Source organism: Moschus berezovskii, chromosome 9 (assembly GCF_049115385.1).
Source record: "Moschus berezovskii isolate FMDL1 chromosome 9, NW_MosBer_1.0, whole genome shotgun sequence".
NCBI lineage: Eukaryota > Metazoa > Chordata > Mammalia > Artiodactyla > Moschidae > Moschus > Moschus berezovskii.
In genome coordinates, this window is record NC_142468.1 from 626,915 (window position 1) to 653,316 (window position 26,402).

At 40.5% G+C, this 26,402-nt stretch overlaps 1 protein-coding gene across 4 annotated transcripts in view; it reads right to left on the reverse strand.

Moving 5' to 3' along the window:
* Positions 1 to 26,402, reverse strand: part of GOLM2 (golgi membrane protein 2) — an 84,697-nt gene that overhangs the window by 15,553 nt on the left and 42,742 nt on the right. For all 4 annotated transcript variants that reach the window (XR_008687262.2, XM_055436242.2, XM_055436244.2 and 1 more), the window contains exons 5-8: positions 22,482 to 22,626; positions 22,107 to 22,187; positions 6,202 to 6,300; positions 5,090 to 5,260 (exon numbers count right to left, since the gene is read on the reverse strand). Coding sequence is in view for 3 of the 4 variants with exons in the window: in XM_055436242.2 (XP_055292217.2) it covers positions 5,090 to 5,260; positions 6,202 to 6,300; positions 22,107 to 22,187; positions 22,482 to 22,626 (496 nt within the window). In the remaining variant the exon portion in view is untranslated. The remainder of the gene's footprint in view (positions 1 to 5,089; positions 5,261 to 6,201; positions 6,301 to 22,106; positions 22,188 to 22,481; positions 22,627 to 26,402) is intronic.

Here is a 26,402-nt window from a genome sequence, read left to right on the forward strand (position 1 = left end):
CATGGCAACCCACTGCAGTGTTCTTGCCTGGACAGAAGAGCCTGGTGGGTCATGGGGTCACAAAGAGTCAAGACACGACTGAAGCGACTTAGCACAGCATATTCCAAAGAGAACAAATAATACACTGGTGGTTAAAAAAAATAAAAGTGGAAATTTAGTAGTGTACATATGGCCAAATAAGATAAATGATTTTCTATAAAAGAAATGAAGATTCTCATAAGTCAAGATGGATATGCTTGAATATACACAAATAAAAACCTACTGTGTTAAATTCTGCTAAGTTGTAGGATACAAGATCAACAAACAAAAATCAGTCATAATTGGAGAAATGTGGAGGAAAGGGAACTTTTATGCACTCCTGGTAGGAAAGTAAACTAGTGCTACCACTATGGTTTCATATAGAAAACATTATGGAGGTTCCTCAAAAAATTAAAAAAAAAAAAAAAATCTTATGATCCAGCGATTCCATTTTGGGTATTTACCTGAAGAAAATGAAAACACTAACTTGAAAAGATACATGCACCTCCATGCTATATTAGCATTACAATAGCCAAGATATGGGGACAACCTATGTGTCCCTTGGTGAATGAATGGATAAACAGAGTGTGGTAGATATGTGTAATGAAGTATTATTTATCCATAAAAAAGAATGAAATCTTGCCATCTGCAACAACATGATTGAACCTTGATGGCATTATGCCAAGTGAAACAGTAAGTACTATATGTTCTCTCTTCTATGTAGAATCTAAAAAAAAGTAAAACAAACAAAAATAAAACTCATAATACAAAGAATAGATTGATGGTTGGCAGAGGCTGGGGTGGGTGCATAGGAGAAATGGGTGAAGGCAGGACAAAAGCAAAAAGAAAAAATGTATTTGATGTAAAATACTCATAAAAGTTTTGAATCATATTCAAAATATTGACAAATATGTTTATATATGCTAATATATATGACATAGGTATATTTTATAGTATATTTAAAAACAATGATTCATACCTATTAGTCTAAAAGAGTGAAAATAAAATACATTCTAAATCTTTAAAATGAACCTAAATATTAGCATATTCTTAGAAATTTGCATTAAAAATTTTAAAACCAAAAGCCAAGGGAAAAAAATCAGTCATATTTCTATGCATTAGCAATAAACAATCTGAAAAGGAAATTAAGAGAACAATTTGATTTACAGTAACATAAAAAAGAATACAATGCTTAGGAATAAATTTAACCAAGGAGGCACAAGATCTGTCATTGAAAACTACAAAAATTGCTGAAAAAAATTAAGATACCCTAAATTAATGGAAAGACATCCTATCTTCATGGATTAATAGACCTAATATTGTTCAGGTTTCAGTCCTCCCCAAAGCAATCTACAGATTTGATGCAATTGTGATTAAAATCCCAACTGTCTCTTTAGTAGAAATAAACAAGCAGATCCTATAATTCAGACGGAATTGTCAGAGATTCCAAAAGTCAGAATAATCTTCTAATGAAGGGCAAAGTTGGAAAACTCACCCTTCCCAATTTCAAAGTGACTACAGACTGACAGTAATCAACAGCGTGCTGCTGGCATCTGGAATCAACGGAGCAGAACTAAAGTGCAGAATAAACCCATACACGTGCCATCAACTGACTGCTGACAAGAATGCCAAGACTGCTCAATGGAGAAAGAGGTCTCTGCAGCAAACGGAGCTGGGACCACTGAACACCCGTGCACAGAGTATAACTGGACCCTTACCTCACACCACATATAAATATCAACTTAAAATACATAAAAAACCTACATATGAAAGCTAACACTGTTACTTGGTGACCACTGTGCAATGCATACAAATGCTGAAGCATTATGTTTTACACCTGAAACTAAGAGAATACTGTAAGGCAATTACACCTCAAGTTAAAAAAAAAAAGACCAAAAACTATAAACTTAGAGGAAGACATGACCTTTGATTTAGCAAAGATTTCCTAGACATGACACCAAAAGCCTGAACCACAAAAGAAAAATAGATGTATTGGACTTCATCAAAATTAAAACTTCGTGCACTGCAGGACTATCAAAGTGTGAAAAGACACACACTAGAATGGGCAAAAATACTTGCAAACCATGTATCTGATAAGGATCTAGTATCCAGAGCATATAAATGATGCTCAAAACTCAACAGCAAAGAAAACAACCCAAAGTGTGAAAAGACACACACCAGAATGGGCAAAAACACTTGCAAATCATGTATCTGATAAAGATCTAGAATCCAGAGCATATAAATGATGCTCAAAACTCAACAGCAAAGAAAACAACCCAAAGTGTGAAAAGACACACACCAGAATGGGCAAAAACACTTGCAAACCATGTATCTGATAAGGATCTAGTATCCAGAGCATATAAATGACGCTCAAAACTCAACAGCAAAGAAAACAACCCGATTTTAAAATAGGCAAAGGACTTGAATAGACACTTCTCCAAAGAGGATATACAAATGGCCAACAAATATATGAAAAGATGATCAATGGCATCAGTCATTAGGGAAATGCAAATGAAAGTCACAATGAGATACCACTTCACACATGCTAGGATGGCAACAGTGAAAACAACAATGGAAAATGTTAAGTGCTGACAAGGATGTCGAGAAACTGGATCTCTCGTGCATTGCTGATGGAACTGTAAACTGGTGCCACTGCCGCGGAAAAGAGTCTGGCAGTTCCTTACAAAGCTAAACACAGAATTACTGATAACCCAGCAATTCTACACCCACGTATATAACACTTTAAGAAATGGAAAACGAGTGTTCAACAAAAACTTGTCAATAAATATTCAGAACAACACTAGTCACAACAGCCAAAAAGTGGGAACAATCCAAATGCCCACCTATGGGTGAATGGATAAACAAAATGTATTCATATAATTGAATGATATCCAGCCATAAAGGAATAAAGGTTCACATGACTGAACCTTGAAAACATTATGCTAAGAAAAAGAAGCCAGACAAAAAAGGCTAAATACTGCATGATTCTATTTACATGAAATGTCCAGAATAGGTGAATCCACAGTCAGAAATAAGGCCAGTCATTGCCAAGGACCGCGGGTGTCAGCAAACGGGGAGTGACTGTGTCATGGCACCGGGTTCTCTTCTGTGTCAGTGAACACTTTCTGGAACTAGAAAGCGGTCGTGATGACTGCACAACTTTACGAATGTACTAAATACCACTGAGCTGTGCACTTCGGTGAATTTTATATGTATTTTACCACAAATTTAAACATCTCCAGTGACACTATGAAACTGTTCTAGAAAACAATCTGACAATTTGTAACAGGAGCTATAAAGTTAGTCAAGTACTTTGCAAATTCAGTCAGGAGATTATACTTATAAAAGAACACTCAAAGTAGAAGCAGGAAATAATTTGAAATAAAAGATAATCATACTCATGACTGCTAACATAAGACACTACGAAATAATTTAAACAATCAATTAAAGAGCAGAGCTAGATGAACTATTATTATTGCCTAAATACAATGGAATATATGTATATATCTTTATGCGTGTATGTATGTGTGTATATGTATTTTAATGACAACTACATAACCATTTGATAAGTTAAAACGCATATAAGAAATAATGACAAAGTAAATCACAAAACAGTGCTCACACTGATTTCAACTCTCTGGATATATTGAAAAGAATTCAGAATAAGATTTTAAAACTCTTTTAAAAAGAAATTGTAGGGAATTCCCTGGCAGTCCAGAGGTCAGGACTCCATGCTTCCCGTGCAGGGGGCATGGGTTTGATCCCTGGTCGGTGAACTAGGAACCCACATGCTACATAACATGGCCAAGAAAAAAACTTGTAGAAAGTAATAATTTTCCGTCACATCTACCCAAAGACTGATTGGGAGGTAAGAGAATGATAACAATTTTTACAGAATAAACTATAAGTAGAAGAAAATCTCAAGTGATCAAATTAAGATATTTTATCTTAGTAAGATTCTGACCTTACCATGAACCTCTTTTTGTTGAGCTAAAAAGTTTTGAAGCCAATCCTCCAACAAGATTTGGAGGAAATATTTTTTCACTGTATTTAAAATGTTAGCCATATCCTTGTAAACAAAAACATTTTTTACATAATATTTCAGTCAAGATATATGGATAGGCTTTAAAACATCAAGGAAGGAAAATCAATGAAATGTAAATAAACTAACTATATGTTCATAGATGCAGAAATATGAATAATTGTCATAAGACCAACTTAAAAATGTAACACCATGCAGTTCTCACCATACAAACAACCTGTGTACAAGTAAACGCCTAAAGGCTGCTCTGAAGAGTTGTTGCCATGGAAGCCATCCTTAAAAGTAAACAAAAGCAAACTGGAGCTCTCAGACATTCTGTCTATTCAGAAGTCGAAGGGAGGAAGGTTCAAATAGCAGAGGCAGTGAAAAGTACAGTTCAGGAGAGCTGGCCTGTTCCAAATTCTGTCAACTACCAAAATTTTTCCTTCTGCATCTTGAAAATCTACCAATTAGAGAATTATGCAGATAAACAGGTATTTTCCACTTATCGTAATCAATATGTCTAAAACAAGTAAGCATCAAACCTTATTACCCAGTACTACGAATCTGTTCCATTTTTTTTCGATTCTCTCCTAAAACCTAATGAAGCAAACCGCAAGTGCAAGGAAAAGCAGACAGCACCCAGCCTTCCTTCTACCATGAACTCTTCATTGCTTCCAGAACCCATTTTTCAAAACTCGGTCTTCCCTCTCTTCTAATCAAAGTTTCATGTACTAGCTGAACAAAACATTATCTTTTCTCACTTCTCAAAAAATTTTCATTCATAAGAACTGATAATATTTTAAAAAATCAACTCACCTGAATTTTTTTTTAATACTGGAGAACAAAAGAAGCTTTTGAATGTGTTCTTTAGAATATGTAAAACCCACTTTTCTTTAAAATTTTACCACCATCATACTTTCTCTTTATATGTGTAAAACTTTACATTTATTTCTTAGAGATTATAATAATGAAGATGCTAACTGAGCCTTGTAAATAAATATATTTAAAGAAATCTTTTCAGCATAATACTTATCAACTGATTCTTACTTTGCTTCAATTTATGGAAATCACCAGCTCGATCCCTGGTAGCCTGCTTTAGAACTTCTGCTTGAATTCTGGGTTCACTCTCCAAGTTAGGGCCTGGAATTAAACGCTGAAGAGGACTGGAAGGGTTCTGTTTTGAAGTTCTAGAGTTTCCATTGTGGTTTATATGAGAATCTAAGGCAAAAATCATCAAATTAAGGTCATATTTTGCAGAAAAATTTCAAAAGACCTACTTGAGAAAAGTAAGACACAGTTATCTGATACTGGGTTAGCAAGTAGTTTTTTCTTTTTTAAGCTTTATTTTATTTCTTTAATCAAAGCTTATAACCAATGTGATTTTAGTTGTGTTACATTTACTGACCATTCCCAGGTAGATATCTTTAGTACTGATTATAAACTTATTCGCCAACAGCATATATTGTTTTTCAGTCTCTCACTCTCTGAGACCTCATGGACTAATATAAAGGCACCGATATCTGTATCTTCCCTCCAAATTCTAAATTGCTGTCAGAAATCTCCAAAATCCATAAGGCTTTTAGAATTTCTAGTCTCAAAGCCATTTTCATCTACAGTGACACAACGCCTGATTCTTATTAGTATCTCCTGGATATATCTTTTCTTTCCTTTACCTCTCTTTTTAACTCATCAAAGAACTGATTCAGATCTTTATTACAATGTATTTTATTCATATCAATTCTCATTTTAGGGGAACATTCCTATAAAACTGAGTAGGTATTCAGTAGAAAACAAACAGAAAAGTATAGAGTGGGGAGCTTAATACAGATGGACCTCTTAACTTTTAGAAGGCCTCTGGGAGATACACTTGAACACATTCCGAAGAAGGTAAACATACACACACCAGTAGTACTGACAGGGAAGGTAGTCCAGAGCGGCAGAACAAATAATTCTTCTGCTCTTAACAGTCCATGAGACAGAGTTAATTTTATAATGATTGCTCCCTGAGCTTTCATCAGTCATTTGACAGTACGTAACGTTAACTAGAAGAATGAAGGATACTTCACGGTGCTCCTAAATGACATGTTTTATTCCCTATATAACAATACATAACTAGTACATTGATTTTCAAATGGAATTTTAAGAATAAGACTTCGTACCTGGAACCATATTTGGGGAGAGAGGTTGTCCAGTTGGAAGATGGGAGATTACTTGATGACTTTCATATTGAGAAAAGGAGACAGGGGGTTTTTTTAAAGCTAAAAGAAAAAAAAAAGAGCCATATTATTCCCAGTGATATTATGGTTTATAAAACCAACCACCATGAATCTATTTACATTGCACTAATCCTATGATGCTTATTCTAATTTTGTAATCCTTATAATTGGTATATTAACAATTTATGGTTACTAATTGAAATATTGTACCATCCATAACAGATTTTGGTGATCAATAAATCTGACCAGAATACAAGACAGGAATTCCGTCTTGTTCAACACTACATTCCCAATACCTAGAATAGTGCCTGGCATATAACAGGAGCTCAATTAAAATTTGATGAATGAATAAATAAATTAATCTCTTTAGATACAGTGAAAACTTGTTGGGATTCTCTTCTCCTGTAAGAAATGAAGGCAACAGGCAAACAGGTTAATTTTCACTCATTCCACCACAACCTTGGGCAGCTTAATGTGACAGAAAGGCAGAGAACAGATAAGAACTACAGAGAAGGGAAACAGACAAAGAGGAAGAAACTGAAAGTCATCTATGAATGTCCAGGCGTTCAAGCTGGATTCAGAAAAGGCAGAGGAACCAGAGATCAAACTGCCAACATCCACTGGATCAGAGAAAGCAGAAGAATTCCAAAAAACCATCTACTTCTGCTTTATTGACTACACCAAAGGCTTTGACTGTGTGGTTCACAATAAACTGTGGAAATTCTTAAAGAGACGGGAACACCGGACCACCTGACCTGCCTCCTGAGAAAGCTATATGCAGTTCAAGAAGCAACCGTTAGAACTGGACACAGAACAACAGACTGGTTCCAAATTGGGAAAGGAGTACATCAAGGCTGCATATTGTCACCCTCTTTATTTAAGTTACATGCAGAGTACATCATGAGCAACGCTGGGCTGGAAGAAGTACAAGCTGGAATCAAGATTCCTGGGAGAAATACCAATAACCTCAGCTATGCAGATGACACCACCCTTATAGCAGAAAGCAAAGAACTAAAGAACCTCTTGATGAAAGTGAAAGAGGAGAGTGGAAAAGTTGGCTTAAAGCTCAACATTCAGAAAACTAAGATCATGGCATCTGGTCCCATCAGTTCATGGAAAATAGATGGGGAAACAGTGGAAACAGTGGCTGACTTTATTTTCTTGGGCTCCAAAATCACTGCAGATGGTGACTGCAGCCATGAAATTAAAAGATACTTGCTCCTTGGAAGAAAAGCTATGACCAACCTAGATAGCCTATTAAAAAGCAGAGACATTACTTTGCCAACCAAGGTCCGTCTAGTCAAGGCTATGGTTTTCCCAGTGGTCATGTATGGATGTGAGAGTTGGACTATAAATAAAGCTGAGTGCCGAAGAATTGATGCTTTGAACTGTGGTGTTGGAGAAGACTCTTGAGAGTCCCTTGGACTGCAAGGAGATCAAACCAGTCAATCCTAAAGGAAATCAGTCCTGAATATTTATTGGAGGGACTGATGTTGAAGCTGAAACTCCAATACTTTGGCCAACTGATTTGAAGAACTAACTCACTGGAAAAGACCGTGATGCTGGGAAAGATTGAAGGTGGGAGAAGGGGACAACAGAGGATGAGATGGTTGGATGGCATCACTGACTCAATGGACATGAGTTTGGGTAAACTCAAGTAGTTGATGATGGACAGGGAGACCTGGAGTGCCGCAGTCCGTGGGGTTGCAAAGAGTCGGACACGACTGAGAGACTGAACTGAACTGATCTATAAGATACAGTTAGTGGCCATTTTATTATTCTAAAACTTTGGTGTGGCAGATATGATGCTTCGTGACCCTATTTCATTATATTTTTCCTAGGCATAGAGGAAGATCAGCCTTCCTTATGGTTTCAGGCCATGAAACTGGGTTCCAACTACGAGAATGTAAGTGAAACTGAATGTGCCACTTGTAAGTGTGCCAATAAAACCTCCTGTGCAAATCAACTACAATCTCTCTTCCCTTCCGCCACGAATTCGGAGGTTACCTATGAAGATGGTGGCAGCAAATAATATGAGAAGACATAGCTTGGAGGAGAGCTGCAAAGAGAGTCATCCAACCTGCATCAGACTGCAAAGTGAACATTTACATAAGCAAAACTTTACTGCTTTAAGCACCTGCACTTTGGACATTATTTGTTAACACACCACCGCCTTGTTAGCCCCGTCTGTACACTTGGCTTATGTTTACAATCCTCAAAGTCTGTTTCAGTGACTGCACTTCATCATTGTTTTCATTATTTATTATGTGTCTATGATTATGTACATGTCAAATTTAAGGGCCCAAGAAGCTTAAAATTCACTCTAACATAGCAACCCATTCAAAGTTACAGAAAGTTGAGGTTTTCTATATATCTCACTGGGTGCCCATTTCCTTGTTCGTATTCCCAGCTGCAATGCTCAACACCCACATCAGAACATAAGGCAACTGAACAGCAACAATCAGCCAACATCTTTGAAGAGCAGTACTCTGAAGTCTAACAACACAATTTTGATTTGCTAACTGACTGTGAGGACACTAAGCATCTAGTAGATATACTGGAAAGAGGAGTCAGTCACAATCTACAAATGTGTTGATCACTGTTGGACCCTAGCTGGCCTCACTACAATATACACCAAAAGACAAGAGAGGGTACTTTCCAGATTAAACAAGAAGTGATCATATATGTTACATGTTCTTAGTTTATTAAATAATCCCTCCTGCTCAAGAACAAGCTGACTATTTAGAGGAGAAACTATACAAATTTAGATAGGTAGAAAAAGCTGGATTAAAAAGAGCCTTTATATACGGATTTGATACCTGGTTGGGGAACTATGCGGTGCAGTGCAGCCAAAACACAAACCCCAGCCTTTCTACAACATCCAAAAGAGTTCAGAACTGACAGACAGGCGCAGCTGCTGATACTGTCGGTTCACACCCACACCAGTGCAATAGAGTGATTACAGCAATAAAGCGAGCCACATGCATATGTTTGGGTTCCTAGGATGTATGAAAGCTCTGTTTACATGATACAGTAGTCTATTAAGTGGACAGTTGTGTTATGTCTAAAAAATCCATATACACACCTTAATTTTAAAACACTTCATTGCTAAAAAACACTAACCATTACCTGAGCCTTCAGCAAGTTGTAGTCTTTTTGCTGGTGCAGGGCTTGAAATGTTGCAAAAGGTACCAAAATACGACACAGAGACATGAAGTGAGCAAATGCTGCTGGGAGAATGGCACCATAGATTTGCTTGACACGGGGTTGCCACAAACATTCAATGTGTAAAAACCCAATCTGTGAAGTGCAATGAAGCTAAGTACAATAAAACATGGTTTGTCTGCACTAGAAACCGCACAGTCACCCCTCAGTATCCGTGGGGGACTAGTTCAGGACACCCCTAACGCCCATGCTTAAGTCCCTTAGTCCTCTCTATCCACGGTCCCGTATCGGAGGAGTCACGCGCCCAGAGTGTAAGCAGTGCGCAATCCGGGGCAGGGTGAGCCCACTGACGGGGACTCTGAGGACACAGCTGGGGTAACATGGAGCCTTATAAGTGTGACACAAATTACGGCATCTCTATACAAGTTCAGAAAAGCAGAGGAGCAGGGAGAAATGTAAAATGGGCTGCAGTTCCACCACTTAGAGAAAAGCACTGCTACCCTGTCAAGATTATCTGTTTTGTGTTTTTCTGTACATTACACAATATACTTAAAATTATGATACTATCATATACACTTTTATAATTGGATTGTTTAATATTTTATATATATTTTTCTGTGCCATCTCAATTTCTTCTATAACATTCCTAAATGGTATCATAGTACTGAACCAAAACTTATAATTTAAAAGGTTTGACTTGAAAGATCTGGGTAAAGGATTGCCACAGGACTTCAGAGTGCCATCTGCATCAGCTAAGCTAATTGGTGGACAGATTTTTTACTACTGAGGAAAAAGTAAGGTGTGTTCTGTAAACACTTTGGGTTTTATGCTTTTGCTTTGACTTGTTTACTCTCCTAGAAAAGTTATTTTAAAAAAAACTCCAGTCTTTCCTTTTTTAAGGGAAAGGTGATTTATTTACACCTAAGACAAGATAGAGGCTTTCCCAGGAGCCAGAATTAATAGCTACAGTTAGTGGTACAAAAAAAAAGTGAAGATCTAGAAAATTACTAGTGGACCTGGACACTTAAACTAAGACTGCTAATCTTGCTCTGTAATTGTGTATAGAGTTCTTCAGACATTTTTTCTATACATATACAAGTATCTAATTTTAATCACAAAAATGAGATTCTATTGTACTTGCTCCCTTGTAACCTGCTTTTTTTCATGAAAAAAAAATATCATAGATATATTGGGAATTCCCTGGCAGCCCAGTAGCCAGGATTCCACGCTTTCACTGCCAAAGGCCCAGGTTCAATCCCTGGTTGGGGAACTAAGATCCCACAAGCTACACAGTATGGCCAAAAACAATCATAGCTATACTTATATGTTAATAAAAACTAGTCAACATCATTTTTTTAGGACAATATACCAAATTTTATGGATAAAACACATTTAATGACCTAAAAAGCTTATCTGTAACATTTATATGGTTTTAAATTTATCATGATAAATAATTTTATGGTGAGCATTCTTGTAACTAGACAGAGTAAATTCTTAGCTTCCCGGGTGGCTCAGAGGGTAAAGCATCTGCAGACCCAGGTTCAATCCCTGGATTGGGAAAATCCCCTGGAGAAGGAAATGGCAACCCACTCCGGTATTCTGGCCTGGAAAATCCCATGGATGGAGAAGCCTGGTAGGCTATGGTCCATGGGGTCACAAAGAATCAGACACGACTGAGCGAATTCACTTTCACTAAGCACTTGGTCACTGACTATGTGTACTTCTTAAAAAAACTAAGAAAAACTAAATAAATGTGAGCTTGAAGACAACTAAAGTATGGGAAAAAATCAGACACTGAAAGACTGCAAAGAATTACATACAATATTAAAGTTAAGTTATATATTACGATCCTTGGAGAAGGGAACGGATACCCACTCCAGTATTCTGGCCTGGAGAATTCCATGGACTGTATGGTCCATGGGGTTGCAGAGTTGGACACGACTGAGCAACTTTTACTGCACTTCATATATTATGATATATTTTACCCAAGACCACTCTGCTGGGGACCTCTAAGAACCAGGGGAAAATATAGAAAGCAACAGACAACTGCTGCTATCAGGTAATACCATTAACAACTACACTGCTAAAATATACACCACTGATAAGGCCATTATTAAGGAAAATTACCAAAGATAAACAGAAAGCAAAGAGGAACTAAAGAGCCTCTTGATGAAAGTGAAAGAGGAGAGTGGAAAAAGTTGGCTTAAAACTCAACATTCAAAAAACTAAGATCATGGCATCCAGTCCCATCACTTCATGGCAAATAGATGGGGAAACAGTGGAAATGGTGACAAACTATTTTTTGGGCTCCAAAGTCACTGCAGATGGTGACTGCAGCCATGAAACTAAAAGAAGTTTGCTCCTTGGAAGAAAAGCCATGACCAACCTAGACAGCATATTCAAAAGGAGAGACATTACTTTGCCCACAAAGGTCCATCTAGTCAAAGCTATGGTTTTTCCAGTAGACATGGATGGATGTGAGAGTTGGACCATAAAGAAGATCGAGCGCCAAAGAATTGATGCTTTTGAACTGTGGTGTTGAAGAAGACTCTTGAGAGTCCCTTGGACTACAAGGAGATCAAACCAGTCAATCCTAAAGGAAATCAGTCCTGAATATTCATTGGAGGGACTGATGCTGAGGCTGAAGCTCTAATCTTTTGGTCACCTGATGCGAAGAGCTGACTCACTGGAAAAGACCCTGATGCTGGGAAAGACTGAGGGCAGGAGGAGAAGGGGACAACAGAGGATGAGATGGTTGGGTGGCATCACCTATTCAATGGAGGTGAGTTTAAGCAAACTCCAGGAGATTGTGAAGTGAGGGGAGCCTGGCATGCTGCAGTCCATGGGGTCATACAGTCAGACACGACTGAGCGACTGAACAACAAAAATGATAAAATTTGTTTAACCATGAAGACAGGATGCAAAGCCCCCAGAGCAGATAGTGTTTATCCTACCACTATGATATTGGGGTTTGTATTTTTTTTTTAAAAAGGAGAGCTATCGATTTAGAAATTCAATCATTCAACAATAGTTACTTATTAAGTGTCTACTACATGCTAGGGCTTCCCTGGTGGCTCAGTGGTAAAGAATCCCCCTACCAATGCAGGAGACCCGGGTTCAATCCCTGGGTTAGGAAGATCCCATGGAAAAGGAAATGGCAACCCACTTCAGTATTCTTGCCTGGGAAAACCCATGGATAGAAGACCCTGGGGGGCTACAGTCCGTGGGGTTGCAGAAGAGATGGAATGACTTCAGTTCAGTTCAGTCGCTCAGTCGTGTCCGACTCTTTGCGACCCCATGAATCACAGCACGCCAGGCCTCCCTGTCCATCACCAACTCCCGGAGTTCACTCAAACTCATGTCCATTGAGTCGGTGATGCCATCCAGCCATCTCATTCTCTGTTGTCCCCGTCTCCTCCCACCCCCAATCCCTCCCAGCATCAGAGTCTTTTCCAGTGAGTCAACTCGTCGCATGAGGTGGCCAAAGTATTGCAGTTTCAGCTTTAGCATCAGTCCTTCCAATGAACACCCAGGATTGATCTCCTTCAGAATGGACTGGTTGGATCTCCTTACAGTCCCAGGGACTCTCAAGAGTCTTCTCCAGCACCACAGTTCAAAAGCATCGATTCTTCGGCGATCAGCTTTCTTCACAGTCCAACTCTCACATCCATACATGACCACGGGAAAAACCATAGCCTTGACTAGACGGACCTTGGTTGGCAAAGTAATGTCTCTGCTTTTTAATATGCTGTCTAGGTTGGTCATAACTTTCCTTCCAAGGAGTAAGCGTCTTTTAATTTCCTGGCTGCAATCAGCATCTGCAGTGATTTTGGAGCCCAAAAAAATAAAGTCTGACACTGGTTCCACTGTTTCCCCATCTATTTACCATGAAGTGATGGGACCGGATGCCATGATCTTTGTTTTCTGAATGTTGAGCTTCAAGCCAACCTTTTCACTCTCCTCTTTCACTTTCATCAAGAGGCCTTTGAGTTCCTCTTCACTTTCTGCCATAAGGGTGGTATCATCTGCATATCTGAGGTTATTGATATTTCTCCCGGAAATCTCGATTCCAGCTTGTGCTTCTTCCAGCCCAGCGTTCCTCATGATGTACTCTGCATATAAGTTAAATAAGCAGGGTGACAATATACAACCTTGACGTACTCCTTTTCCTATTTGGAACCAGTCTGTTGTTCCATGTCCAGTTCTAACTGTTGCTTCCTGACCTGCATACAGGTTTCTCACTTCAGTTCAGTTCAGTCACTCAGTCGTGTCCGACTCTTTGCGACCCCATGAATCACAGCACGCCAGGCCTCCCTGTCCATCACCAACTCCCGGAGTTCACTCTAACTCATGTCCATTGAGTCGGTGATGCCATCCAGCCATCTCATCCTCTGTTGTCCCCGTCTCCTCCCGCCTCCAATCCCTCCCAGCATCAGACTCTTCCGGTTTCTCACTTAGCTGTGGACAAAACAGACCAAGTTCTAAAACAACAATTGAATTAATAAGTATCTATAGCATATAATGCAAATGTCAGAGTAAAAATGTTATGCATAAGATAAAATAGGGGCTTGTGATATAGGGACATGTAATGACGACCCTATATGCAAGGCAGCAAAAGATACAGATGTAAAGAACAGACTTTTGGACTACGTTGGGAGAAGGCAAGGGTGGGATGATCTGAGAGAAAGCATTGAAACATGTATATTACCAATGACCAGTGCAAGTTCGATGCCTGAAGTGGGACACTCAAAGCCGGTGCTCTGGACAACCCAGAGAGATGGGGTGGGGGAGGGGCGGGGGGTTCAGGATAGGGGGACACGGGTGCACCTGTGGGTGATTCACATCAATGTATGGCCAAAACCACCACAATAAAGTAATTAGAGTAAATAGAGTGGATGTTCTATTTTAGATGGTTTGGTCACGGGAGGCATTTCTGAAGACCTTTTTGGGCAGAGGTGGGAGTGAAATGTGAAGACTATCTCAAGCAGAGACCAGCAAGTACAAAGGCCCCGAGACAGAAGCATGTGTAGCGGCTCTGAGGAAATGCAAGGAAAGCCCTGAGAGGAAAGCACAGAAATGAAGGCAGAGGGGGAGCAAGGCCCGCTTAGAGCTGAGGGACAATAAACAAACATCAGGCAGGGGAGCAGGGGCTGAGGGCTGGGACGAAACCGGCAATTTCAAAGGAAGCAACAACAGTACTGCTTACAACAACAGAAGCTCCCGTTTTCTGAATGCTTAGTGCGAACCAGGCTCTAACCTCGTGTCACTCCCAGAGCCACGCGAGGCAGGTAGTGCCTTTTACTGATGAGGGATGGAAACTCAGGACAGTAGAGATGAGACATATCTCCTACCCGACTTAAAAATTCAAAGTAGTCGTTTCTGGAGAATCTGGCTGATAAGCTTACCAAGTAAGTAAGTGAAGTCGCTCAGTCATGTCCAACTCTTTGTGACCCCATGGACTGTAGCCCACCAGGCTTCTCTGTCCATGGGATTCTCCAGGCAAAAATCCTGGAATGGATTGCCATTTCCTTCTCCAGGGGATCTTCCTGACCCAGGGATCGAACCCGGGTCTCCCGCATTGCAGGCAGACACTTTAACCTCTGAGGCACCAGGGAAGCCCAAATAGGAAAAGGAAAAAAAAAAACAGTAACAGGAAGTCTAGGGTTGATCCTCCTCGACGTCTCTGCTAGTTCTCAGCTGCAGCCTCTACTCGGAGAGTCAACAAGAAACTGGCTCTGCCTTTCACTCTCGTTTTCTTATTTCAATGGCAGAGCAACAGGCTTTGATGTGTTCATGCGCTGAGTCCCCCGACTGACAGGGCTTCACAGTCAGTGCCTGTGGCGAGGCAGAAGGAACGGCACCAGGGAGCAGTGGTGCTCAGCTCTGGCAACACAAGAGCTTTACAGCCATCACCCGGACATGAGCGTCCCAGCTGGCTCAGGGGTGAAGAATCTGCCTACCAATGCAGAAGATGCGAGTTGGATCCCTGGGTTGGGAAGATCCCCTGGAGAAGGAAATGGCAGCCCACTCCAGGATTCTTGCCTGGGAAATCCCATGGACAGAGGAGCCTGATGGGCTACAGTCCACGGAGTCACAGAAGAGTTGGACACAATTTAGCAACTAATACAACAACCCTGAATATACTGAACACAGGGATGGTACCTAGGAAGCTGTATCTATTAATAGTTCCAAAGGTGGCTCTGTTGCAAATTTGGAAAACTCAGCAGTGGCCACAGGACTGGATAAGGTCAGTTTTCATTCCAATCCCAAAGAGAGGCAATGTCAAAGAATGCTCAAACTACCGCATATTGCACTCAACTCACACGCTAGTAAAGTCATGCTCAAAATTCTCTAAGCCAGGCTTCAGCAATATGTGAACCTCCAGATGTTCAAGCTGGTTTTAGAAAAGGCAGAGGAACCAGAGATCAAATTGCCAACATCCGCTGGATCATGGAAAAAGCAAGAGAGTTCCAGAAAAACATCTATTTCTGCTTCATTGACTATGCCAAAACCTTTGACTGTGTGGATCACAATAAACTTGGAAAATTCTGAAAGAGGTGGGAATACCAGACCACCTGACCTGCCTCCTGAGAAACCTGTATGCAGGTCAGGAAGCAACCGTTAGAACTGGACATGGAACAACAGACTGGTTCCAAAAAGGAAAAGGAGCATGTCAAAGCTGTATATTGTCACCCTGCTTATTTACCTTATATGCAGAGTACATCATGAGGAACGCAGGGCTGGAAGAAGCACAAGCTGGAATCAAGATTGCCGGGAGAAATATCAATAACCTCATATATGAAGATGACACCACCCTTACGGCAGAAAGTGAAGAAGAACTAAAGAGCCTCTTGATGAAAGTGAAAAAATTGGCTTAAATCTCAACATTCAGAAAACAAAGATCATGGCATCTGGTCCTATCACTTCATGGCAAATAGATGGGGAAACAGTGGAAACAGTGGCTGACTTTATTTTTCTGGGCTCCAAAATCACTGTGGATGGTGATTGCAGCCATGAAATTAAAAGATGCTTACTCCTTAGAAGGAAAGTTATGACCAACCTACATAGCCTATTAAAAAGCAGAGACATTACTTTGTCAACAAAGGTTCATCTAGTCAAGGCTATGGTTTTTCCAGTGGTCATGTATGGATGTGAGAGTTGGATTATAAAGAAAGCTGAGTGCTGAAGAGTTGATACTTTTGAACTGTGTTGTTGGAGAAGACTCTTGAGAGTCCCTTGGACTGCATGTAGATCCAACCAGTCCATCCTAAGGGAGATCAGTCCTGAATATTCATTGGAAGAACTGATGTTGAAGTTGAAACTTCAATACTTTGGCCACCTGATGTGAAAAGCTGACTCACTGGAAAAGACCCTGATGCTGGGAAACATTGAGGGCAGGAGAAGGGGACGACAGAGGATGAGATGGTTGGATGGCATCACCGACTCAGTCGACATGGGTTTGGGTGGACTCCGGGAGTTGGTGATGGACAGGGAGGCCTGGTGTGCTGCAGTTCATGGGGTCGCAAAGAGCAGACACGACTGAGAGACTGAACTGAACTGAGTGTGAATTTCTACTGCTATCCATGACATAATAAATAGTATTGGACTTATCCTCTCTCACATCGTGAACAATTCTTAATACAGACAAAATAGATAAGCCTGCTGTTTTCAGGCACTGGACAACCAGCAGTACAAAATCAATCCTTGAAAGAAGGAATATACATGAGGTAAACAGTCTCAGTAAGTAGAGGAGACAGACTGTGTTGCTGAGGTGGCTGGAATTTGTAGGACAAAACACTACAGAAAAAGGAGCAGTGTGCGGTGAAACGGGGGACAGAAATCCGCAGGGATATTCCCCTTGGGCCTCTGACCAACGCCTGGGCTGTGACTACATAGTGTGAGACTCTATCAGACCTAACACACAGTGCCTGTTGCAGGGTTGAGACCTGAACAAAAACTAACAGAGGTCACGGAGTGCTTGGAGCCAACAGGATCTGTGAGCCAGCCACAGTGCGGAGATTCTGCATCCTATACATTCAAATGAGATGTTGCAAGTCCTACTTTAAAAGTAGAGATCACAGCTCAGAGTGAAAGGGCACGTCCTCAAATAACAAAACCAACACCGACCTGCCCTTTTTCTCCCCTCAAATATCACTGTAATGATCTCTGCTTTTTTTCATGCTCTCTTTTTAATATTCTAAAAGAATTTATTTTGTAAATAGGTATTTTATAAAATTACCTTATGAAATTTTGAAACCAACATTCAAAAGGTTTTCAAAAGGTTATGTAATGAAAAGACACCTTTCTATAGCTGCCCTCAGTCTTCTTCTGCAGAAACAAACCCAATTACCAGTTTCGATCAGCACTAACCAATAGGATTTTCTGCAGTGATGGAAATGTTCCATACCCATGCTGTCTGATACAACAGGAGTTTCTGCAGTGATGGAAACGTCCCATATCCACGCTGATACAATAGCCAGGAGCCATGGCCACTGTTAACTACTTGACACGTGGCCAGCATGACCGAGGAAGTGAAAGTGTAGTTTCACTCAGTTTAAGTAAGTAAAGTAAGTGAAGTCGCTCAGTCGTGTCCGACTCTTTGCTACCCCGTGGACTGTAGCCCACCAGGCTCCTCCATCCATGGAATTTTCTAGGCAAGTGAACTGGAGTGGGTTGCCATTTCCTTCTCCAGGGGATCTTCCCAACCTAGGGATCGAACCCGGGTCTCCTGCATTGTGGACAGATGCTTTACCATCTGAGCCACCAGGGAATCCCTTCATTGATAAGGATAAGGGCAAATTAATGGTCACATGCCTGTGAAAAGACAGAGCCAAGGGTTTGAATCCAGCAATTTGACTCTAGAGACCACTGCCCCTCTGCTAAGGATATTCTGGAAATTCAACCATACACATTTATCGGGACCTTGGACGTTCAAGGCACAAGCACGCTGTGAGCTCAAGGCGCAGAGACCCAGCGGCTCTCCTTTGTGTCCGCTCTGACGGGCTGCACAGCTCAGAGTGTCTTTTCACCAGTGATTGTGTTAAAAGAGTTTCTATACTCAAAATACTCCTCTAAATAATTAAGGGTGACTGTTACAAATAATGATTCTCAAAGCAAACCACCAATATTCCAGAGGTTCAGAGTTAATCCAGAAGACTTCCGGCTCCTGGGTCTGCATATACGGAACTCAGAAGTTGCCACTCTACCCTAACGACAAGGAAACAGCTGAAACGGGATGAAACATCGCAGCTCTTCTGGGTCCATAGGAAGAGGAAGACACGGGGCAACTGCTGCCGTCACATCAGAGAGACGGGCAAGCACCGTGCGCCCCGGCTCACAGGGGAGACTGAGACAGAAGCTGCCACAGAAGCCAGGGCCAGGGCCGCGAAACCAGAGGCTCAGTGTGGACAGCTCAGAGTGAAAACTCTAGGGGGCCCGTCACAGACGGGGCTCTCACAAGTGAGGGAAGTTACCTCCAAGAGCTCAAGTAGACTCCCAGGTAAATACTGGAGAAAAGCCCCTGAGGGCTGGGGGAGGGCAAAAGGAAACAAAGCACTCTCTTCTTAATAAGGTCTGCCCTTTGCAGAAACTAAACAATGCCTAACTTGCTAGGGCATTATCAGAGTCCAAGTGACCTGCGGAAGGAAAATACCCAACTCTAGCTCCCTCGAGCCACCCTGTCCCACCTAAGATGGGAAGGAAAAAACTGAGAAACTCTTGTGAAGTTCAGAATCCAGAGGCACAGGCTCCCTGAAAGCCTGAGAGCCAATCGCAGAACTAGAGCGTGCGTCCCCTCCCCACAGCTCACCACCAGGGTGCAGCAGGGCCGCTCCCCTGGTGTGTGTGTCATGCTGAGGCGTCAAGACAGAACCACAAGGCACACTGAAAGGCAAAGAATGTGACCTGAGAAGAGAGCGAGCTTCAGAACAGACCCGGCAGGAAGGCTGGAGCCGCAAGACCGGGATTTAAAAGCGCTGAACTAAGACGCTAAGAACTCCATCGGGTAAAGTAGACAGCACGCAGGAATAGGTGGGCAATGAAAGTACAGACAGAAATCCCAGAAAGAATAAGAAAGAAACACCAGAGATCACAAACACGGTAACAGAGGTGAAGAACGCCTCTGATGGGACAAAACTGAGGAAAGAAGCTCTGAGAGGACTTACCGACAGCAGCCTCCAAAACAGAAAAGCACGGAGGACAAAGATTGGAAAAAAACAGAACCAAATACCTACGGCAACTGTACAAAGCGTAACGCGCGTGCAGTGAGAACACCAGGAGGAGGGAGAGAAGGACAGAAGAGACATTCGACAAACAATGAGTGGGAATGTATGCCAAGTCAATGTCAAACACAAACTACAGACCCAGGAAGCTCAGAGAACACAGAGCAAGATAATGCCCAAACAAACAAACAAGACTACTTCACAGCATATCATTTTCAAATTACAGAAAATCAAAGATAAAGAAAAATTAATCCACTGGTGCACTGTTGATGGGAACGTAAACTAGTGCAGCCACTGTGGAAAACGGTGTGGAGGTTTCCCAAACACTAAGAACAGAGCCACCATATGACCCAGCACGTCACTCCAGGGTAAACATCCAAACAGAGAATCACTAATATGAAAAGACACACACACACACACACACACACACACACACACACGAATACTACTCAGCCGCATCCAAACAGAGAATCACTAATATGAAAAGACACACACACACACACACGAATACTACTCAGCCGTGAAAAAGAATGAACTTTTGACCCCGCACTTCACTCCAGGGTAAACATCCAAACAGAGAATCACTAATATGAAAAGATACACACACACACACACACACACACACACACACATGAATACTACTCAGCCGTGAAAAAGAATGAACTTTTGTCATTTGCAGCAATATGTATGGACTTGGAGGGCATTATGCTAAATGAAGCAAGTCAGAGAAAGATAAATACTGGATGATATCACTTACATATGGAATATAAAAATTACAACAAACTAGTGACAAAAACAAAAAAGAAGCAGAGAAGCAGACTCAGATACAGAGAACACTCCAGTGGTCACCAGTGGGGAGCAAGAAGACAGGGGGGCATAGAAGGGTAGGTGGGAAAAGACAGCTATCTTATGGGATTGTATGAAATCATGTGTGTGAAACTTCTGAAACCTATAAAGACTATAGAATTTTAAAAACCTTTCATTTTTTAAAAGTAAGCACAATATAAAGAGATTAATCAACCTAAAACTCAGCGAGTCTAGGACTAGGGTAAGTACTGCAAAAATTGAGAAGACTACATGGTCCTTGCCCTCAATATTTCTTTAACATCTAAGCCAGTGGTTCTAAAACATTAGCAAAGACCAAAATCACCTGGAGAGCTTGTTAAAACACAGACTGTTCAGCTACATTCCAAGAACTTCTTAGGCTGTCTGTCTGGAATGGGACCTAAGAATTTGTGTTTCTATTAAATAGAAACTTGTTCCCGGGTAAGGCTGACACTTCTGGTTCAAGAACCACACTTTAAGAATCCCTGGATTACTTCATGGCCTTACAAAAAAACCATGCTCATCCTTAGTCCTTATTTATAAACTCATGTTCTTGCTCTTGCCCTGAACTTTACTTTGAGGGAATACACTGTGAATCGGCAACTCAAAAGAATATAGATATGAAAGAATTTGAGAAGATAGCAAAACTATGCGAAGGAAAGGACTAATTTTTTTTGCCTTAAGAGCCAAACATATTTGAACTTCTTCTTGATGACTCAGAGTTATTGCTCATGATAGTTATGCTGTGTTCAAGCTACTTATGTTTCCTAAAAGTATATGTGGTTTATTTCTTTCAGGCTAAATGTCCCTAGATTGCAGTGTTGTTGGTATTCATTCATTCATTAGACCTCAGACACTCGGCAATTTCAGCCACAAACAATGAGATATAACTACAGAAATAATCACGGAGATCGAAAAAGAATGAAAACAGCTGAGAAGAACCAAAGATATGCTGTTACTTCCTGTTTTTCATAATAAATTGGAGTCAGCATGGAAGGGTATCTATGATAGCTAAGAAACAAACACAGAAATGGTAAGAAAAACGGAGAGATATGAAAAAAATTGTATGGGATTAGGACAGCAGCAGTGATGCAGACCAAATGGAAAGAAAGCAGCAGACACATTACTGAAGAGGCACACACTGAACAGACGTGGCCGTAAAAGAAGGAAAAAAAGTGAACAAGCTATTTAAATTGTAGGGTAATTAACTGAAAAGACATGCCAAGTCCTAAAAACCTATATAAGAGTATTACTCTGCCATATTAAAGCATACCAACAACACTGCAATCTAGGAACATTTAGCCTGAAAGAAATAAACCACATATACTTTTTAGTCAACATAAGTAGCTTGAACATATAGCATAATTGTCATGACAATAACTCTTGAATCATCAAGAAAAAGTTCAAATATGTTTGACTCTTCAGGCAAAAACAAGCATCTTACACACTTTAGCAAAATTTTCCATAAAAATTTTATCGAAAACAATTATATTCTGGGAATTAATGGGTAATTAGTTAACTGAAAATAGTGGTCCCCAAGATATATATGACTTTTCTCAGGTGCTACTCAAACAAACAAGAGAGTCACGTGAAGAATAAGATGGCTGCTTCGGGTAAAACGTGGTGGCGTTCACTCACCGACAGGGGCGTCCTCAGCTTTTGCAAGGTCATTCTCTTCCACTCCAGGCATGCCTGCGTCGCCACCTCCTCTGAGCTGCTCTGCTCAAGTAACAAAACATAACCCTGTATTTGTCTTCACATACATTGCAGGAATGCAACAATCAGTTTGTAAAGCAATGGGCTACACTGAATAAGTATCTATAAATCTTGCTTTGGACACAGCTATAACTCTATAGACTTATTATTTTTTTCTTCTCTGTTAAAGGATCCAAATTTGAAACAGATACCGAAACATAATGGAAGTAAAATCAAACAACATTCTTTATGACTGAAAATGTTCACTTCAAAGTGAGAAGAAGTCAGTCCCCCCTTAACACAAAGTAACAGTAATACCTTTCCCATGTGGAATCTGATGGCTTGAGGGTTCTTCATTCTTGCCCGCACCGTTCTCAGCAACTTCTGGAATGTTTCTAGGCACTGCATGATTGTCCGATTCCAATTCACTTCCACCTTTTGATTCAAACTTGTGGGCCTCCTGCTGTGAGATTAAGATTTGCTAACAGTAAGTATTTTTCAACTCAAAATGTTAAACTATTGACACAACTTGTGTTAACTAAATATTCTGAAACAGTTCATTTTTTTGAAATACATACCATGGATCCAAATTCCAAACACTTAATATTCTGAAACAGTTCATTTTATTCACTCAATGTTAATATTTAGTTACTATTAACTAAATATTCTGAAATAGCTCATTTTTTTGACTAAATATTCTGAAATACATACCATGGGTCCAAATTCCAAACACTTAAGAGATGTGGGATATAATATTATTTTTTGTTCGGTTTTTATACCTGATATGAAGTCAAAGAATAAGTATTGCTTTAAAAAGTGTCTAATTACACAAATGGCCCAAAATGTTAGGCAGAGATAAGGCCCTTTGGCTATGTTGAGGGAGTGACTGTCAGAAGACAGTCTTGCTGAGCGCTGGCTGCAGAGGCCTGAGGGGGTGCGTGGGTTCTGTACGGCATGTTTTAACCAAGCAGGAGAGCAGACAGCAGGAGGCCGGCACACAGGTGCCTCTCAAATGGGATCGATGGCTATCGACACTGTCAGGTTCCTCCCCAAGCAGAAACAGCAAGGGTGGAAAACAGGCAAACTCTTCCCAGGCGCACCAGCCACTCAAGCACAGGCAGGACGGCAGAACAGCTCCCAAGCCAGCGCCCTGTAACCTCCCTCACCATATCGCGTCCCGGGAAACTTGAATCTTCAGGTTATGATTAAGCCTGATTCAATTCTGTGGGGGCCCAGATTTCTCTTATCCTGGCTGAGCTGTCTCATGGAAAACTGGGAGAGGGACGGAATGAAGTACACATGCTTGGGTTGCCATACTAAGATTTAATGCATAATAATATTAATATTAAATGCTTTGTCAACTCTAAAGCACTATGTAATCACTGGTAACATTATAAAAAAACAACAGTATTACAAAATCTACAGGAACTCTAGAAACACAAGGAATTTGTCATAATAAAGAAGAATGGGCACTTTGACCATCAAGTGTAGGTTTTCCAGTGTACCAGGCAATACTTCTACCATGTCTCATAGTTTGCAACTTGTTTTCAAGCCTATCCTCTAGTAGAGATAAATGAACAGTTTTAAGGAAAACAAAATAAAACTGAGGCTTAAATAAGTTATATAGTTTGTTCAAGATTACAAAGCTGGAGAAGTGTGGAAAGGGATTCAAACCATCTTTCTTACTCCCACAGGATTTGGGAACTTGATAAGCTATAGCCAGTTTTCAGAGCTTAACTGCTGATGCGTGAAATGATAAACTGAAATTTCTGAACGTATCAGTATAAAGGCCACAGGTGAGAAAATCCACGAGGTACACAAGCTAAGCCGTCCTGCGCCTCTGTGCATTTTCGCTGTAACGCCCCATTATAAGGAACTTCCACAGTAAGCACTCCACAGCTTTACGATATGGATAAAACAGACAAAACTTAAAAGTCAACAAACTCCTGGTCCGAAACAGTTCTCCATTTAAAACACTTAGCAAAGATATTGTCCTTTCATTCATTATTGATGCAATAGAGTTCTGTGAATGGACAATAATAAATACAATTAATAAAATAGGATGGCTTTCTATTGTATTCAATATTGTTGATTTGGTAAGGGGGCCACCTAGTTCTTTTTTAAATATAGTTTTTACTCCGAAATAATTTAAATTTACAGAAAAGTAATTACCAGTCACTCAATTTCCCTTACTGTTAACATCACATTAGCATGATATATTTGCAAAACTAAGAAAACATTAGTACATTATTAACTAAATTCCAGGCTTTATTTAGATTTCACTACTTTTTCCATTAAGGCCTTTTTCTGTTCCAGGATCCAACCCAGGATATTATACTGCATTTATTTAATTTATTTACTTAAATTTTTACTACATTACATTTAAGTACTCAGGTCTTAAGTCTCCTCTGTGCTCAGTCGTGTCCAGCTCTTTGCGACCCCAGGGACTGTAACCTGCCAGGCTCCTCTGTCCAGGGGATTTCCCAAGCATGTATACTGGAGTGGACTACCATTTCCTTCTCAAGGAGATTTTCCCAACCCAGGGACAGAACCTGTGTCTTCCACGTGTCCTATGTTGGCAGGAGGATTCTTTACCACTGAGCCACCTGGGAAACCCAAGTTTCTGGTCTATAATGATTTATCTTCCTCTGTGATAGCAGGAAGCAGTAAACAAATGAGCATGATTGTGTTCTAATAAACTGTATTTCTAGACATTAAGATTTGAGTTTCTTACAGCTTTCCCATGTCATAAAATATTCTTTTTGATTTTTTAACCATTTTTAAAATGCAATAACCACTTTTTTGGGTCTGATGGGCAGTATGAAAAAAAAAGGCAGGAGGTTGCAGTTAGTTTACTGACCCCTTCCTTAGAATAATTTCTAAGACAGGCATGTACTTGGTTTAAAAAAGAAATCCCTGAACACCCCTTATGCTTGTTTCTTACAGCTTATAATGGATCTGTTCCTATGAAAAGCAACTCAGATCTCACAGAATCAAGTTACGGTGGCTGAAGAATAGGAGCCGAGGATGAGGAGCAGAATGAGGCGCTGGGGTGCCATCCTAGAAAGTCGCTCTCTTAAGAGAAGTTACCGTTAAGCACCTCCATGTCTCTCCACCGTGTTCCAAAGAACGGGACAGGATATTAGTTAGTTAACAATATAAAAATAGGCTAAAGTAGAAGAGCAGAAAGAGAGAACCACACTTGCAGGAGAAAGGAAAAAGCTGACATACGTGCTTCTTGGGAGAAGAGAACAAACATCCCATTATTTACAATCTGGGCTCGTAATACCACAGTTCCAACAGCAAGCCTCTGGTCCTCTTCCTTTCGTGTTCTATAGGGTTGGTCAAAAAGCTCGTTCACATTTTTTCATTAAGATCTTACAGAAAACGCAAACAAACTTTTGGCCAAACCACTGCTATGCCCATCTCCGCACGCAGGCTCTCGACAGTGTCTGCTGGCTGCCCCCAGGCCTCAGCCCCACTAAGGCAGCTCACTCGTGCCTGCCAACTCCCCGCAACCTACCCCACATCTCTGCAAGGAAGGCTGCAGACAAACAGCAGCTGTTTCACTTTATGGGTTAACAAAAAAGATGCCCTCAATATCATGCCATGAAATGGTAAAAAAGCAGAGAACGAAAGCCTGGTCTCCTTAGCTTCTAGTCCTTTAGGTCAGAGACTACAAAAGACCAAGAAAAACACTTTTTACTACTCACTCTCTCTTTACTCTAAATCACAAGACTCTGTACAAACTATAGCTAGTCAGACTAGACTGCAGGGTATGAAAAATGAATGTCCTCATGACTTGTAAATTTCACACAAATTCCCTCTATTTCTAGCAGGACTTCCATAATATTTATCTACTGGAACTGTATGACTTAATAAAAGAATTTGCCACCCCCAAAATATGAAAATAGTGGCTGGCATTTCATTTCTGTATTTTAAGAAAGGACTTCGAAACAACAAAGATTGGTAAGTTTCTCAATTTTTTTTCCTATTTCTCAAAAGTGTAATACGAAGTAACTGATTTTTCAGCAACATGATTATCCACTTACAAACTGAGAAATAAACAGCAAAAGTTACTTTCAAAAGTTAGGTAAAAGTTATTTAGCTCAAAATTAGTTTTAAGAGCTGAGGTTATATTTTTGCAAATGTTTAATTTACTCAATACTAAAGCCACTAAGATGGAGAAGGAGATGGCAACCCACTCCAATGTTCTTGCCTGGAGAATCCCAGGGACGG